This window comes from Euprymna scolopes, chromosome 18 (assembly GCF_053919585.1).
Source record: "Euprymna scolopes isolate OS-2025 chromosome 18, ASM5391958v1, whole genome shotgun sequence".
Taxonomy (NCBI): Eukaryota; Metazoa; Mollusca; class Cephalopoda; order Sepiida; family Sepiolidae; genus Euprymna; species Euprymna scolopes.
This window is the reverse complement of record NC_136499.1, coordinates 100,494,287-100,512,399: the sequence shown is the minus strand read 5'-3', so window position 1 is coordinate 100,512,399 and position 18,113 is coordinate 100,494,287. Positions and strand designations below refer to the sequence as shown.

Here is an 18,113-nt window from a genome sequence, read left to right as displayed (position 1 = left end):
TCAATCTGTCAAAAGGAATTGAAGTGTAATTTGACGTGATTAAAATCTGAAAATTGGAAGAGAAGCTGCAAATACCTTTTTATTTTTCAATTACGCCATATTGAATTCATATATATATATATATATATATATATATATATATATATATAGAGAGAGAGAGAGAGAGAGATAGATAGATAGATAGATAGATAGATAGATAGATAGATAGATAGATAGATAGATAGATCGCACTAGCAGGAACAAAGACATCCAATGACCAGGAGCAGCTACTGATATTACAACATCGATACATAAGTGATAATGGCACTGACCTGTGCTTAGCTACGATATTCAATCGACTGCTAACGATGCATTAAGTTGTCAGAAACTATGCTGTTTGTACCCATCCATCCACTACGATATACAGTTTATTATAGCAAAGAATTATGGAGCAAAACACATTGGCCAAGGAAATAGCTACACTAAGATAGAGAAGGTCAGAAAAAATTTGACAGATCAGATATGGAAATATGTAATGAAATATCTATGAAAGGACTACAAATGACAAACTTAATCCAAATTTCATTCACAGTCATACTAAGTTTAAATGGGATACAAACATTCCTTCACAAAAAGGATAATCATGACATTGCAACACAATGACAACAAAATGTTTCCTCTGATCACAGCACAAACTGCTGCCCTCAACTTTATTCACATGCAATATATAAAGGTTTGTGTCATCAGCTGTTACCAGCAATTGGTGACGGTAGTTGTCCAAATGACTCACAGGGATTAATTACTCTCTCTTTCCTAATAACAGCAGCAGCTAACACGAACGTCTTTGTTCTTTCTTTCTCTGACAGCAGTAGCAACAACTAACACAGATGTCTTCATAATTCATTTCCATGACAGTGGCAGCAACAACTAACACTTTGGCCTTTCTTTCTCATAGCAGTAGAAGCCGTTTGCTCAATGTTGGCAACAAAACATTTTAATGACAAGACTTTGCTATTTCTTCTTCTTGGAAACTTCTTATCAACAAGAGGATATTTTCATCCATTGAATTTCTTCAGTAAATCTTTAATTTAATATTCTGTGTCTTTCTTGCTACCATATGCTAATTTTTATTATTGTGACGGTCGTTATTGGGTATTAAGATACAATACCTTATAACACCAAATACAACAACTGGTGCCAGAAGTTTATGACAAACAACAGGTACAAAAAGTCACAAATATAACATATATATATATATATTATAATATATATACTCACGTCAATACTCTGAATCCCATTAGATCACCAAAGTTAAGTAATACTAAGCCTGGCTATTACTAAAATGGGTAACCATTTAGGAATATTAGGTGTTTTATGTGTTCTCTGCTTATCTCGGCATTGTTTCCAGTCGTTTTGAACATCTCTATGCCATTGAAATCAAACAATGCCGATTCAGTAGAGGTGTGTTTGGTGATTGTGCAACCCCTGCTTCACAATCTCACATGCAATCTTTTACATGCAATATCCATTATCTCTTTAGATTGAACAGAGCCTTCTTACTATAATGATTAAACTACGATGATAGTGGATTTGCTATATGCTGCTAAACCATGTTTGGTCTAGTGTCCGTGTTGGATCTCTATCCCATCCATCTCTAGCAAGTGCAGATAAATCTTGTTTCAAAATGTATCTTGACAAGGGCAGATAATTTCAAGTTTTCTCTTTAACATAGAAATATTTTTAGATGGAGCATGATTTTCATCTAAAAATAGTACACTAGAATGAAGTCATTAGAGTATTAAGTGAGTGTTCCTGTCAAGAAATAGATCATGACGTCAGTGTACATGATGTTCCATAAAAATATGACACGTCACTTCTTGCTAATTGACATAGCTCTAACCCTCTCCAAAAAGGAATTAGAACATCCAATCCAGAATGTCCCTGTTTGGAGTTCTGGAGTTTCCCCTAATTTCTTTTTTCTTTTTTTACAAAGGAATCACCACTTATCAAGGCCCAGAGGCCATTCGAGGATAAGGATTAAAGCGTGTACAGTTGTCAAAAAGACAATATCATAGTAATAGATGTGTAAATTTGGTAAATCGGATTACTTAAGGGGAACGGCTCATCAAGAACTTGTTTACATTGGACTTGGAGATGGCCATATTGTATTCAGCTGGAAAGCAGGTAAATGAAAGAGAGCTCCATAGGTGTGCAGTTCTTAGAAAGAAGCTTTGTTCATGGAATCTACGTTTAAGTTTAAGCACAAATAAAGAGTGGGGGAAATTATTGATAGTGTTTACAGCCAAACGAGTGTTTCTCGTGAATGTTTGGCGAGGGGGGTGTCATAGATTGAAGCTCAGACAAGCACTTTCTATGAAAATAATGATAAAACAGAGACAGGCTCGCAACGTCTCTTCTGTGAGAAAGAGGTTGCAGGGAAGAGAAAAGGACATCCCCCACTAGGTTATAAAAACCAATCGTTTGCCCTCGTGGGGAGGTAAAGAAATAGGGGCATGCCATCTCTTGCTGTATCCACCAATACATAGTCTCCCAACTTAAAAAAAAAAATTATCGGAACAATCCAGAATTCACATTTTGGGGCTTCTGGATTTTTTCTCATATTAAAACCGACCTTCTGCCTTTGTGGGAGAGGGGGAGTAATTAAGGCCACATCACTTCTTGTTGCAGCCACAAATATAATCCACATATGCATACCCTTAACAAAAGTAATCGTCCAATCCAGAATTCCTTTTTTTTGGATTCTGGATCCCCCCCCCCCGTTAAAAACCGATTGTCTACCCTTGTGAGAAAGTAAATAATTAGGGACGCATTCACTCTTTCTGCATCTGTAACAGAGCACGAATACGCATATGCAAATGCATACGAAATGCGAAATGACGTCATTGTAAGGAAAGAAAAAAACTATAAAAAGGAGAAAGAGCACAACAGAGAGGACAATCACATGAAAGACGTCATAGCTGTAATGAGAAGTCACACGTGGTGGGAGAATGAGCAAATAAATGTCGTTGTTACAAATAAAAAAGGACTTTGAGTTATTCTTTGTCTTGTTCTCCTTTGTGACGTAGACTGCTACAACGTGTGGGTCCTGTGTGTACGCATGAGTAACATTACACATCCATCAAAATAATCCACATAGCCCCCCCTCGTCCTAAAAAAAGGGAATTGTTAGAACCCTTAATTGGGGCCTTCAAGAAGTTGTTGGAACAGGACAACAAGTGCATTGCAGCCGAGGGAGATTACTTCGAATGGGGATAGCGTTTCAATACAAAAACATATAATACGAAAAACGTCTGAAAACTTATTGGAAGCACCTCGTATTAATCCTCGTCTTAAAAATTCTGAAACATAAATCATTTTATGCATTTTCAATTTTTCTTTATTTTTTTTCGCATCTTTTTTTGTTTTGTATCCAGTAGGAAACCATTTTATTTTTTTTTTTTTTCATAGCAAATTAACATTTCAAACTTGACTAAACAAAAGTTCAATATTTTAGAAATGAAAACCAATTTAAAACTAATGACATTTGTTGTTTCTTTTTTCACCCTAAACAAGTCATGTTGCCACAGAAGCATAAGGGACTTCTATGATAGAGGCAAGATTTATAAAAAAGGGTGGGTGGGGGTATCCTGGGTGGGGAATTGGATAGCAAGATATTTTTTACATTACATTTAAATCCAATATAAATCCAACATTTTCTGTTGTCTGCCCATTTTTTTTTTTTCACATCTGTTCATGTTGATGGGACATTTGCATCTGTAGATGAGTCAGCGTTTCTTTCCACTGTTCAGATTGAGTGGCCAATTCTTTCAGTTCTCGTTTCAGGCGGGTCAGCTGAGCCTTATTACGTTTCTAAAAAATAATGTCCATAGCAAGAAAAATGACTGAACGCAATCTGATTAAAAACCAGAATGAAAATCGAAAATTATTTGAAAGTAGAAAAAATTGTTTGAAAGTAGAAAAAATGGCCACTTACCTGAATTTTGGAATAGAGTTGTTGGGTGTAAGATGTGGGATATATTTAATTTAATTCAGTTTTATCCAAAGGGGTGTAAAAATGGGGGTGGAAGCTCTTGATGAAAATTCGAATACCTCTGAGCTTTGTGAAATTTTAATAGATATTCTCCAAATTTCAGTTTCTTTGGATTTGTTTTAAAGGGTTTTTAGGGGGCATAATATGGGCACAACCTCCTATTTGTAAATTTCGATATTTCAGATTTGCATTAAATTTGATCTACAGCTAATAGACACTAATGAAACAAATTCCTTGAATTGCAATTTGTTCTTCAGCTTAAGTCTAGTTTAGATATTTTCTACAGGGTGACCCACTTAAAAGTAGCCCGATCTCTCTAATCTTTATCTAATCAATTATTTTTCAGATTAAGCGACCCACTTAAAAGTAGCCCGATCTCTTTCATCTTTCTCTTAATGACCAACTGACACCACAAGATAAAATTCAATTCTTTTTCCAACAAGATGGAGCTACATGCCACACGACTCACAGATCACTGACACGAGTTCATGATATGTTTACGGAAGAGAACAATAAGCAAAGGGTTATGGCCACCACATTTCTCGGACTTGTTATCATGGAATTTTTATCTTTGGGGGACTTTAAAACAAAAAGTTTATGCAGATAATCCTCAAAATCTAGACCAACTAAAGGAGAACATTACCAACGCTATCAGGAGAATCACCAGAGAAGATCTACAGGCAGTATTTGCAAACATTGTTGAACATGCCCAGAAACACATAGATTTCAACTGCCTAAATCTAAACACAGATTCCATGAACAAAGCTTCTTTCCTAAAACTGCCTGCATGTGGAATACTGTTCCGCTGGCCTGCTTCCTGGTCGAATACAATATAGTAGTCTTCAAATCCAATGTAAAGAAGTTCTTGTTAAGCCGTCCCCATAAATAATCGAATTCTACCCAATTTACACCATTAATGATTACTATACTACCACCTTATATTCATTAACTCTTATCCTCGAGTGGCTTTCGGGACTTGATAAGTGTTGACTCCCAAGTAACAAAATAAAAGGAAAAGAAGCTTCTACAGTGAAAGTGTTGGATTTTGCTGCATCTCTGGTTAGTCGGGGATATTTACATTGAGGAGACATCAGCACTATGAGTCCATCAAAGCACATTTCATTAAAGTTCTTGCAAAACAACTACAGGAATACAACATTGCAGTGATGGAACAGAGGTTGGAGCTTAGTTGACAGTATGGGACCTTTTAGATTGGAGACTCTTTTTTTGGACCATGTCCAATAGAGAGAGACTAGTGGTTGATGCTCCGACTCATATTTGACAATAATATTTCATGTATTCATGTATTAGTGAATGGTGACTTTGTAGAGGATACTGTCAGATGTGAGTATTTTTCTAGTGTGATAAAGGGAGCCCACTTTTTTTACAGCAGCCTTGGCAATGTCCACAATGTATTTGTTCCAATTCATGTTGCCTGTGAATGTTAAGTCGAGAAATTTGAATGATAAATTCTCTGCTAGAAAGTTTCTTTTATTTTTTTTTTATTACATTTTCACCCCAAACAAAGCACCGTGCCACTTTGATGCAGGGGGGCTACTATCAGGGACATAAGTTGCAGGGATACTATATAGGGAGTTGAGTAGCAAGATGTCTGTTCACATTACACTTGAACTTCTGCATGTCAGTACAGTTGGGAAAGCAGGAACCCGAAAGGGAATTCCAAAGACTAACAGTTCTAGGGAAGAAACTATAATCGTAGAAGGCTTTCTTACATCTAAGGATCCCTACTGTGTAGGGGTGCGACTTTGCTGTTTATCGGGTTTGTTAGGAGTATTTACGTCGAGGGGGTACAAGGGCTTGTAGTCCATCGGAGCATCCATCATTAAAATACTTGTAAAACAGACAGAGGGATGCAATATTTGGTCAATAGGAAGTTATTATCGATAGTAATCAGTGGCTGGAAAGGTTTTTTGTAACTGTTGAAGGAAAGGAGTTTTGTCTTCGTAGCATTAAATAGTATCATGAATGTACATTCCCATTCAACTAACTACAGGTGTAAAAGAGCATGGACACATATATGCAAATGGTGAGCCGTGTGCAAAGTGACGTCACGGTAGAGAAAAAGAAAAAAAGATTATAAAAAGAATGTGTGCACAGACAGACGACCACGTTCAAGAGCAGAGGTCAGGGAGAAGGAGCATGATTATGTTTTATTCGGGGAAGTATCCGGAAATAAATTTTGCTGTTACAACAGGAAAAAGTGAGTGGAGTTATTACTTGTCTTCTGTTTGTTGCGACGTATTCTGCTACAACGTGTTGGGTCTCAAGTGTTTACATGTTATCACGTATGTAAACGTGGGTAACGTTCACAGCTATTAAAAAAAAAAAAGATTAAACTGGTTTGGAAGTAGAAAAAAGCTAATCAGAATGGTGACTTACTTGAAGGACATATGTTGATTTTTGAGTCTGTTTCGTTTCTAATCTGAATTTCTCAATCTGATGAAAAAAAAAAAAAAAAAAAAAATCACCATTAATTAAAATATTAATTTAAGTTGATTGCGAGCCAAACAAAATGCAAAACATGTATCATTTGAATTATTTTGATGACCATTCTCATCTTGGATATGCAGCTTTACCTAACCCTGTTCAAAACATTTTATCTATCTATCTATCTACTTTGTGTGTGTGTAGGAGAGAGAGAGAGAGAGAGAGAGAGAGAGAGAGAGAGAGAGAGAGAGAGAGAGAGAGAGAGAGAGAGAGAGAGTTACTTATGGACTCCTAAACGGCTGGGCCGATTTTTTAAAAATTTCACACAAATGCACTTTATGTGCCTGACAGTGTTCTTAGATAGGTTTTGTATCAGAATGTCTTCGATAAGTATCGATAATCGATAAAATCCGATAAAAGAAGGAATAGACGATTTTGACTAAAGTCAAAATCTTATACAGCCTAACATCACAAGTGTATTTCAGAAGTTTTGTTTCAGCACAAACAGAAAGGCCACGCATGTGAAATCAACAGTAGGTTCTTTGATATGACAGGGGCGCGTTTGTAATGAATGTTTCTGTTTAGAGCAAAACTGAACTATGATAATTGACTTTTGCAGTTTAAACTTTAATTCAATCTATTATATAAAAATAATTTTATAAAATCAACACTAGGTTCTCTACAGTGCAATGTAGACTAGAATACATTGTGGACTAAGTCACTGCAGGTATGTAAAGCTTCCTCCTGGTGCACCGTGATGAGTCTCCAAGTACAGCAGGCGATTAATCGATTTGATTAAAAATGCTTGATTTCACATATTCAATGACAATAAAATATGGGAGAATGAAACCTTCATTAATCCTCATTCAATCCCTACTAGTATATATATATATATATATATATATATATATATATCCATAGCCGTTGAGCCCCCTGGAGGGGCATAGGCCATCTACAACTTTTGTAGATGTTTTATTGGCGAGGAGTTCTTTTTACAGGTTGAGGGTGCTGGCCCCACGCCCAACCTTCCCAGAAGGTACATACAGTGCCTAGCCTTCCCAAATGGTCACCCATCTGGTACTGGCCAGGCTCAACATTGCTTAACTTTGGTGATCTGGCAAGAACCGGTGTGTCAACGTGATTGTGCCATACACCGTCCATGCACTCTTCTAGTAAAATATTTTAATGAAAAGTTTGGTACAAGTTCGTAAAATGGCTTAAGAAACTAGTGCTAACTAAGTTAACCTAGCTAACCTTGCTCACTAAGCTAACCTAACTAACCTAGCTAACCTTGCTAACTAAGCTAACCTAGATAACCTTGCTAACTAAACTAACCATGCTAATCTAGCTAGCATCTACTTTCACTCTTCTCTCATCACAATGCCACATTTATACTATACATCCATCACCATACACATCCTTCAACAATTACCATAAAAACATACCATGGATAACCTACTTAAAACTCATATTCAGAAAAATATGTAACAGGGTTAGCGATATAAAAATTTCATATACAAAATAGCATAATATTTACAATGACAAAAACGCGGCAAGTAAAAAGACTTCTCTCATGATTAAACAGCAGCAGATACACTGACTTGCCAGTCAAAAAGAGGATGCGGATTCGAACGCTTACTTGCCAACCACATCTTGCAAAATCCTTGAAAGGAGACTTGCATCTCTGGCAAATCAAGAGATTTGTCACCTAATTAGAGACGGGCAGGGGAATTAAAAAAAAAAACAAACAAACTAAAATTGAGGCTAAAAAAATATGTAAGGGTAGATATTTACTTGCTACCCACCTCAACAAGATGTGACACAAGGTGGAGAAAGTGGGGATGTCAAGCAAGCGCCCTTAAAGAGAGGCACTCTTGCCTAGCAAAAATATCCTTGGCATCTCTGTATGGATTCTCCAGTCGGGCCGCCTCAGGCAGCAAGTGATAAACTTATCCCACCCGAAAGCCAGGTGGGAAGGCTTGGGAGGATGGACTTCCTATATAATACTTAGGTGGTGTACCTCAGTCTGACAGGTACTAGGCTAGTTCCTAGCCCTGCACCTGTCAAGCTGATTGAATAGATTCTTGACTGGTACTTTCTACCTAGCCTCCAAACAATCAAAGCAGCAAGGAGATTCATCCTCCGACATTAAAAAGAATTATTTATAACCACGTGTGATAAGAATGAACCAATCGGAACAGATTTATGAAACGATTAAATCTTGTTGAATTCTCCACCATTTGTGTACCAAAATGAGACGACCACTACGTTTCTACCGATGGTAACTGAATTAATTCTTTGCCTGGGAAAGTTTTTCAAACAGGGTTTATATTGCCATTTGTTTTTGCTTGGAACTGCATTTTTTCTATTTCAAGAATGACTTTACATTTTACAACAGAACCGTACCTCCCCCATCCCCTAAGTTCAGCCCTTCCTCACTGTGGCATGAGGAATTTCAACATGGTAGTGTCAGAGCTATATGGCTATCAGGGTTCTAGTAAAAATTCAGGAGGAGCTGACATTAGAATCCATGGTTGGCTTTGTTTCTGTTTGTGGCATATCACCATAAATCAATGAAGTCAGGGTGATAACGTTCCATGTTTGTGTGTTCTTTCCCGACTTCGTATGCAACCACTCTGTTGCTGTATTTGGGGAGGGGGCGAGGATAAAAACCTGCAGTCTTACAGATTAATGAATAACAACATGCAATAAATAGTACTCTATGCAAACCAGATGATTCTGAGGTACAATCTTCATGAGTTGTATGTAGAAGTTTGACTCGCTCCTTCGTCTTAACAACAACAACGACGACGACGACGACGACGACGACGACGACGACTTTTATAAAGAACTAGCCTGGGTGCCCGGCATTGCCCGGGTGTTTGGAGGTGTGGATTGAGCAAAAAGAAAAAAAAATGTGGTAGTAGGCAGGCTCGAACCCATACCATGAAGGCAGAAAAGAACGTAAAAAAACAAAACAAAGACGTGACGTCTTTGCTGTTGCGTCCGTCGCCAAACTGGAAGTGGCGAAGGTTTAAATTAAAGCTAGTCAATCGAAAAGAGGGAATGACTTTCGAAAATATCGGCGAAAAAAGCGACCCCTCCCTGTAGAAAAGTGCCCAATTGAGGGTGAAAGAATTAATGTTTTTGGCCAATTTTTCGATATTTGTCGTCCGAAGGATCAGGTTTCAAAACGATATCAATCTCATGAAAATCCATCGCCTCTGTCAAAAGTTTTAGGCATGCATACATACATACATACATACATACATACATACATACATACATACATACATACATACATACATACATACATTTAAACAGACAGATGAGATTTATATAATAGATTACTTTTTCTTTTGTTTCTTGTATTTTTTCTTCATTTGTTTTTTCTTGAATTTTCAGCATCTCATGCTCCGTGACATTTCTTTCTGTTTCTGTCTCATCGATGCCGGCTTCTCCATCTTTGCTTTGTTGCATTTTTTCCCCTTTTAGGAATGCAAAAATAAAAATTAAAAAGGGAAGGAGAAAGAGAGAAAAAAATCAGTTTTTCTTTAAAAAAAATCGATATATACAGGGTGTGGGCGATATTGGTTTTCAATTTTCAACTGCAAATTCTAATCATATCATTTGTATTTTTTGTTCTCATCTTGAGTGTTATTTTCACATTTCTATCTTATCATTATATATTGATTTTTAATCTTTGTATCAGGAACATAAAACTGTTCTGTGTATCATGGCTTCAGTTCAGTCTCAAAAGATAAATGATAATTTTATTAATACAAAGCCTCCAAGAATTCACATTCGTTAAATGTCAATATTCTCCCTTGAACATTTTCTTTCTTAACGACGCATAAAATTGTTAACCCACTACTTGAACACTTCATTTATTGCAAAAGACTTTCAAACCGCATCTAACCAGCAACGCAAGAGACATTTGTTGACAAAAGCTGCCCCTGCCCCAAGCAAGATGGTTTTAACAAATGGCGATGAAGGAAGGCATTATTTTTCACGGTCAAGAATAAAACAAAATATCTCATTTGCATTTAAGATCGTTCGTGTTTTGATTATTTTTATGACTTGTTTTGTTTCACTTGATTTTGTTTCACCTTTAGATTTGGTGGCAGCTTTGTCATTGACAAGATTCCTTAAATTTCAATTTCTTCTTGAGACCCCTTAAGCTTAAGACATTTTCTAGAATAAAAACAACGCAATGAATTTTGATCAAAATTTGGATAAGGGTTGTAGATATAATGTTTAGTATCATTATATCTTGATTTAAACTGTTCTGTGTATTATGGCTTCAGTGCAGTCTCAAAAGATAAATGATAGTTTTATCATTATGAAGCCTCCAAGGATTCACATTCGCTAAATATCAATATTCTTCCTTGGACATTTTCTTTCTTAACGATGCATAAAATTGTTGACCTACAACTTGAACACCTCACTTATTGCAAAAGATTTTCAAACAGCACTTGACTAGCAACGTAAGTGACATTTACTGACAATAGCTGCCTCTGCCTCAAGCAAGATGATTTTAATAAATGGCAATGAAGGAAAGCGGCATTTTTTTTTTTTATTCAATCAAGAATCAAGACTAAATATCTCATTTGCATTTAGGATCGTTCATGTTTTGATTGTTTTCATATTTGAATAATTATAAGGTGTGGACGGTGTTTGTTTGAAAGAATATTGTCTAGACAAGTGAATATAGTTTCATTTTTGGGAATTTATCCATCAAAGTTAGGTCACTACTTATTGAACCCTTGGATATCTATTTATCTCGTATAGAAAATGTCGGAATTTATCCTGCTTCCAGATAAATTCAACGCTAAAGTAACTAAGCTGAAAAAAAAAAAAAGCATGAAGCAAAAGAGGGGGGGAGAGGGTAAAGAATGAAATATAAAGGTCTTGATTTGAAACGAAGAAGAAACTTTATTTACAATAAGTTGCAAATTTTTACCTTTGCGGGCATTAAACTTAAGAAACGCCAAGGTAACATTATGAAAAAAGTAACATGTAATGAAAAAAATAACACTCGTTCTTATAAGATGTCGTGTGTATCCATTAACCAACTCTAAAGAAGACAAGAGTGCAGCCCTCTGCTAGCAAGGTTATGCTCGCAGTCTTCTGTGACCAGGATGGAGTAGTGATGACAGATTTCCTGGCAAAGGGTACCATAATTATAGGAGCATATTATGATTCATTTCGGAGGAAATTAAGAGAAGCTATCAAAATCAAGAGGCAGGGCAAGATCAGCAAAGTTATCTTCCTCCTGAAATACTCAACAACATGCATGTCACCAGATCAGAAGTAGCTATGAAATACTTTCTCATCCCCCTACTCTCCTGACCTTGCACTTCCGATTTTCACTTTTTCCCAGCCATGAAGTTGTTTTTGAAAGGAAAGCGTTTCACGGATGATGTAACCTTGTATTTTAAAATCATATTGAAATTGGGAGAAATGTGTAACTTTGGGTGATTTCTATGTTGAGAGAGACTAATAACTGTGCCAAGTTTCGTTGTTCTACTGCTTTGATAACTATTACTTATTGAAAGGCCCTTGTATCTGTTTTTGTTTTTTTAAACTAGTGTATCAGTGTCTTGTATTAAATTTCTTCCTGATTTTTATTAGTGTCGAAAAGAGGACTTTGCATGTAGGAGGGTTAATTCTTTCACCTGGTTTTATCTATGAATAATAACAAATAAAATAGTGATCAGGTTTAAATATTACAATCGATCGGAAATATAAGTAATTCTTTCTGGAACACAGACCAATATTTGCCGTATATGACTGATGAAACAGATTTAAGTTTATAGCTTGCATTAAAAAAAAAAAAGTCAACGTTATGGAGGGGGTCACTGAACTTGATTGTGAAATCTTGCCCTATCCTGCATATTCTCCTGACCTAGCTCCCTCTGATTATCACTTATTTTAAGAATTACAAAATCATTTAGTTAACATCATGTGACCAGATGTGAGTTAGATTCATATTTCACACAAAAATCTAAAGAATTTTACAAGCGAGATAGATAGAAACAAGTTATAAAGAATAAAGGTCGTTATTATTTTGGATAAAGATTTTCAAAAACACAGTTTTTCATTTTTAAGATTTAGAAAATTAAAAGTCTTATGTAGAAAAAAGTGATTTACACGTTGCCTTTAAAGCTTCCACTTGTCGCCTTATTTCTTGCAGGCTCAATTCATCTTCTGATGCCTTTTTCATCTCCTCCACAGCATTTTTGTAGCCAGTCACCTTTGACCTGCACTCGTCATGTTTCCTGGACAATAACAAGAGGTCTCAGTTTCACAGGGACAAAATTAACCAATAAAGAAAATAAACAATTCACAATAATTTCAAAGTATTTTAAATACAAGATGTGAGTACTAAAAGTTCAGGGAATTTCTGCCATTAATAATCAGCAGAGCATTTCAATTGTTGACTAAAAGAAAAATCTATCATGCATATGTATGCAATATGATGAATGGGAGTGAAACCCGACCAGTGAGAGTTGAGGATATGCGTTGCATGGAAGGAAATGATATGAAAAGCCATTCCATATTCATTAGACGTCAATAACGCAAAATTCTTTGAATTTAAATTACTTCTTAAAGTTAAGCATTACAATTTAGAAATTTTCTAGAATCAGGTACTTGAGAACCAATCTACTTGCTGCCAGTTTACGGTTATGAATTTGGAATAGATGCCATCAAATACACTGTTTAACTTTTACTGATTGGTTTTTATGAATAGGAAAACATTATCTTCTTATATTTCTTTCCAGTGTTATGAGTGGTAGGTATAGTAGATGTGACCACGAGAATAAGAAACGTCCATGTTCCTCTCTTCTATAGCTGATCAAACAAAATATCAAACAGGATTTAATATTGAAATTGGTAAATGAATTGAAAACCTTGTTCATTTTTAAGAAGATCAACGAATATTTTACACATAAGTCTAGGAAGCAGATTGTTTTATCTATTTTTTGTTATTCCGGTCAATTAAATAGGGGAAAATCTGACTACTTTATATACAAGATATCAGCAACCTAAGAGTTCTCTATTTGTTTTTAGAAAAAGTTTTGCATTATCGCTAATGACAGCGGATGATTACACTTCCTACAGTGCCCAAGACATAAATGGGTGAGGGTAAGAGCATGCATATATATATATATATATATATATATATATATATATATATATATATATATATATATATATATATATAATTATTTTTTTTTACTATAATAATTAAATACCTACAGACACTAGTGTTTCATCCTTTCGGGATTCTTCAGTGCAGGGTGTCACGATTACTACCAGTCGAACGATTCGAACCCCGCGACACGAGACATCTCTGGCTCGATTAGCGGAGGCCGTATCCATTCGGCTACAATTAATCGTGTGAAATAGCGTTGAATTTTAAACATTTTAATTTAAATGTTCATTACGTCAGACAGACAGTGATCAAATCGTTATACGATGATCTATGCATAAGAGCTAAATTGACCAACTTTTAATTCAACAGAAAGTGCTCAACGATAAGAAACGTATTTCTTAAAGGGGCTGTCATAATTATTTTTTTTACTATAATAATTAAATACCTACAGACACTAGTGTTTCATCCTTTTGGGATTCTTCAGTGCAGGGTGTCACGATTACTACCAGTCGAACGATTCGAACCCCGCGACACGAGACATCTCTGGCTCGATTAGCGGAGGCCGTATCCATTCGGCTACAATTAATCGTGTGAAATAGCGTTGAATTTTAAACATTTTAATTTAAATGTTCATTACGTCAGACAGACAGTGATCAAATCGTTATACGATGATCTACGCATAAGAGCTAAATTGACCGACTTTTAATTCAACAGAATGTGCTCAATATATATATATCCTTCAGGGAGACTAGCCGCCCTCCTCACCAAACAAGTCTGGTGGGGGAACCAGTTTAGTCGCCGGTGACCCGACCATGAGGCAGGTAGTACTGGGTTACATGGTACCAGTAACACATGACATGGATTTTAAATGTCTGAGGGAGTGGCACTCGTCTGACAAGACGTTGCAATCATCATATATATATATATATATATATATATATATATATATATATATTAATTAGTGATGGGACAATTCCGATTTTCCTGATTCTGACGCAATTACTAATTCTGTACTAAATTCATGATTCCAATACAATTACCGATTCTGATTCTTTATAGATCTCTTAATGTTAAACTATATTTTTTTCCAATTCTGGAAAAGAATTTATAAATGTGTGTGTAGAGAGGTTGGAATATTTTATGTATATATACAAAGTTAAACGTCACTTATAACAAATTTTAACAAAATCAAACGAAAAACAGTTCTAATTTTTTCAATTTTTGATTCCGATACTAATTAATTGTCCCAATCCACATCTTCAGACTCAATCACTGCCTTCATATGGGTCCGGAACTAGCAGCATGCCTTTTCCACAAGCGTCGGCGGGAACTCGGCAAGTACTCGGCAGATGGTGGCGATCAAGCTGGCTTTGGTGTTGTTGGAGGGCATATTGGTGAGGTCTCGACGTATGACTGAATGAAATAGTCGGGGGAGGAGGGAGGCCAGTAAGAGAAGGGTACAAAGTCATAGCATTCCTTCTGAAACCAAGCCTGGGTCTCTTTGGACTTGTGGGCCAGCACTGAGTCCTGCTGTCACACTCAAGGTCTGCCAGCGGTCACCTGATTGTACCAGGAAATTACCCACCCTTCACCACATCCAGACACACTTTGGTGTTGACTTTCAAGGCAACTTCAAAGATGTGAGGTGGCATGATGTGGCCCTCACTTGAAACCACACCAAAGACCATAACTATGGCTGGAAACCTTGTTGAACTGTGCCCTCAAGTGTTGAACCATCTGGATTTGCATTTTGAGGGTGCTGGCAATGGTCCTGTTGTCATAACTTGGATCGGTAGAGAGCACAAGTTGTACAGTGGCGCATCTCCGATCTTGCTTGTTGAACATTGTGTCATTTTCAGACATGATAGAAGATTTGTACACAACTGGCCAACTAGTAGATGGTTTGTAACAAAAAACGAAAACCAGTTTTCATCAAATGGAAATGGAATCATGTTTTCTTTTTTAAGGTGACAATTTTATCGTTTCACCTTGTGCACACACACACACACACACACACACACACACACACACACACACACACACACATATATATATATATATATATATATATACTAGCAAAAGTACCCGTCGTTGACTGGGTTCAAAAACAGCCTACAGAAAATGGACTCTGATTTATGAAAGTTTGAAGAAATATGGTATAATAAAATTATGGGGTGTTCGTTCACGCCTGACCTCCATAGAATGAAAATATGTCACAAAGTTTAACAAGGTTTTTAATATAGATCCACATAATATTGTGATAAGTGTTTCAGTGTGAGCAGGTATGGTATAATAAATTATGGAGTTTATCTATTTTATTTTTACTTTCATCATATTTTTCTTTGGTTTTGATACCCCCGAATTCAAAGCTATCTCTTTACAACCCTTCCTTTTCATAACCTATCATACTTTCATAAATCAGAGTCCATTTTCTGTAGGCTGTTTTTGAACCCAGTTAACGACGGGTACTTTTGCTTGTATATATATATATATATATATATATATATATATATATATATATATATATATATATATATATATATATATATCACTACTGATGCAATTCTCTATCTATATAAAAGCCAAGTACGTCCAAGGATGGAATACTGTTGCCATATCTGGGCAGGAGCGGCCAAAAACAGCCTATCATGCCTTGACAGAGTACAAAATAGACTTCATGGCTTAGTGGGGGATGCCCTTTTCTCTACCCTGCAACCTCTCTCCCACAGAAGAGACGTTGCGAGCCTATCCTTGTTTTATCGTTATTTTCATGGCAGGTGCTCGTCTGAACTCCAATCTCTGGTCCCCCCTCGCCAATCTTTCACGAAAAACACCCGTCTAGCTGAATCCACTGTGAAAAATTTCCCCCACTCTATATCTGTGCCTAAATCAAAACGCGGATTCCATGAACAAAGCTTCTTTCTTAGAACTGCACGCCTGTGGAACTCTGTTCCATCTGCCTGCTTCCCTCCGGACTACAACTTGGATGTCTTCAAGTCCAATGTTAACAAATTCCTAATGAACCGCCCCCTTAATTAAACACTTCATCAAATCTCCACACTAACGTTATGTACTTGCAATAACCCTTATCCCTGAGTGGCTTCCGGGCCTTGATAAGTGGTGATCACTGTGTAAAAAAAAAAAATATATATATATATATATATATATATATATATATATATATATAGGCATACCAATTTTCTCCTTTAATGGTTTTCTTCAGATGAAAAATGATGGATGTCTGAGATGTACATTCTTTCAGCAAGTGTAAGATATCTACAAGGAGAAAAGGAAACATATTATAATATGCTAAGCACTTCATGTTGTACGTACGTTATCTCCTTTCACACGCATTAAAAAAATAAGATCGTCCGATTAGTGATCGGTGATCAATCAGATGTCACTAAAATAAGAAATTGCGACTTTACTAATTTTAAAATGAATTGTTCCAAAACTAAATTATGGCGTCCTTTCTATTAATACAGTACAATTTTAAATAAATTTGAAAAATAAAATTTGTTTTATTGATTTGAAGAATGTTTTACTGACAATCATTTAACGCTAAGAAAACAGTGTTTATGTTTGTTTTTTAAAAAAGTTACTACAATATTAAATAAATAAATAAAAACTTATTCGTTTTGTGTATTTAAAGAATATCTGGTTCTTATTCAGCTTGGCGCTTATAAACGGCATTTAAAATGAAAGAAAATACAGAAATGTCTGTATGATGTACGCACCAGTCACTGGACGAAGATGAAAAAATCCAAAAATCACATAATTTGATAAAGTAGATTTTTTTTTTATTAAAGAAAATCAAATTTTACTCTGTTTCGATGAGGGTGAAAAAAAAATGAAATCAACGAATCGATGGACAAGGGCAGACAACCCCAATGCATGTGGAAACTGTCAAAATAATCACTGATTACCTCTCCTTATTATGTTTTCGGGAGAATCACGGCTTCGTCTATCATTTATCAGTAAAAAAATGGCCACTGATTCTTCTCTAGGGCGATAAGACAATAAGGATGGCTGATCAGTGGAAGCTGGAGGTCTTCAACAATAACTGCCTCTACCACATCTTCCAATGCCGGCAATCTGATTGTGTCCCAACTGCTGTTCTCCCACAACATCACAATCTTAAGTCTCTGCCATCTGTCTTGTTGCAGCAATGTGTTTGATGGTTTAGGCATCCAACTTGTCACTCAGAGATATACGAGGGGCGTTCCAAAAGTAATACCTCCTATTTTTTCATTTCGTCTGAATAAATAAGAGGGGATTGCAAATTGCATTGTTATGATGACTAAACTTATACATCCATGACCTGAAAGTTTCATCTCTCTGTTGCAGATATTGAAACTCTAAGATAATAACCTGTCATGGACGTACACCAGAAGTGGAGATGTGTCATTAAATTCCTGGCAAAAGTGCATTGAGAACAATGGTGACTAAGCAGAAAAATAAATTCTAGAGCACAAA

At 36.0% G+C, this 18,113-nt stretch overlaps 1 protein-coding gene across 2 annotated transcripts in view; it reads right to left on the bottom strand.

Moving 5' to 3' along the window:
* Positions 1–3,350: 3,350 nt before the first annotated feature.
* The window catches only part of LOC145297912 (uncharacterized), a 47,151-nt gene continuing 32,388 nt past the window's right edge, over positions 3,351–18,113 (bottom strand). The window contains exons 4-8 of one of the 2 annotated variants that reach the window (XM_080144250.1): positions 16,832–16,913; positions 12,632–12,759; positions 9,830–9,966; positions 6,431–6,487; positions 3,351–3,849 (exon numbers count right to left, since the gene is read on the bottom strand). In XM_080144250.1, the coding sequence (XP_080000376.1) occupies positions 3,721–3,849; positions 6,431–6,487; positions 9,830–9,966; positions 12,632–12,759; positions 16,832–16,913 (533 nt within the window). In that variant the 3' untranslated portion in view covers positions 3,351–3,720. The remainder of the gene's footprint in view (positions 3,850–6,430; positions 6,488–9,829; positions 9,967–12,631; positions 12,760–16,831; positions 16,914–18,113) is intronic. The other variant, XM_080144249.1, reaches the window with a different exon arrangement.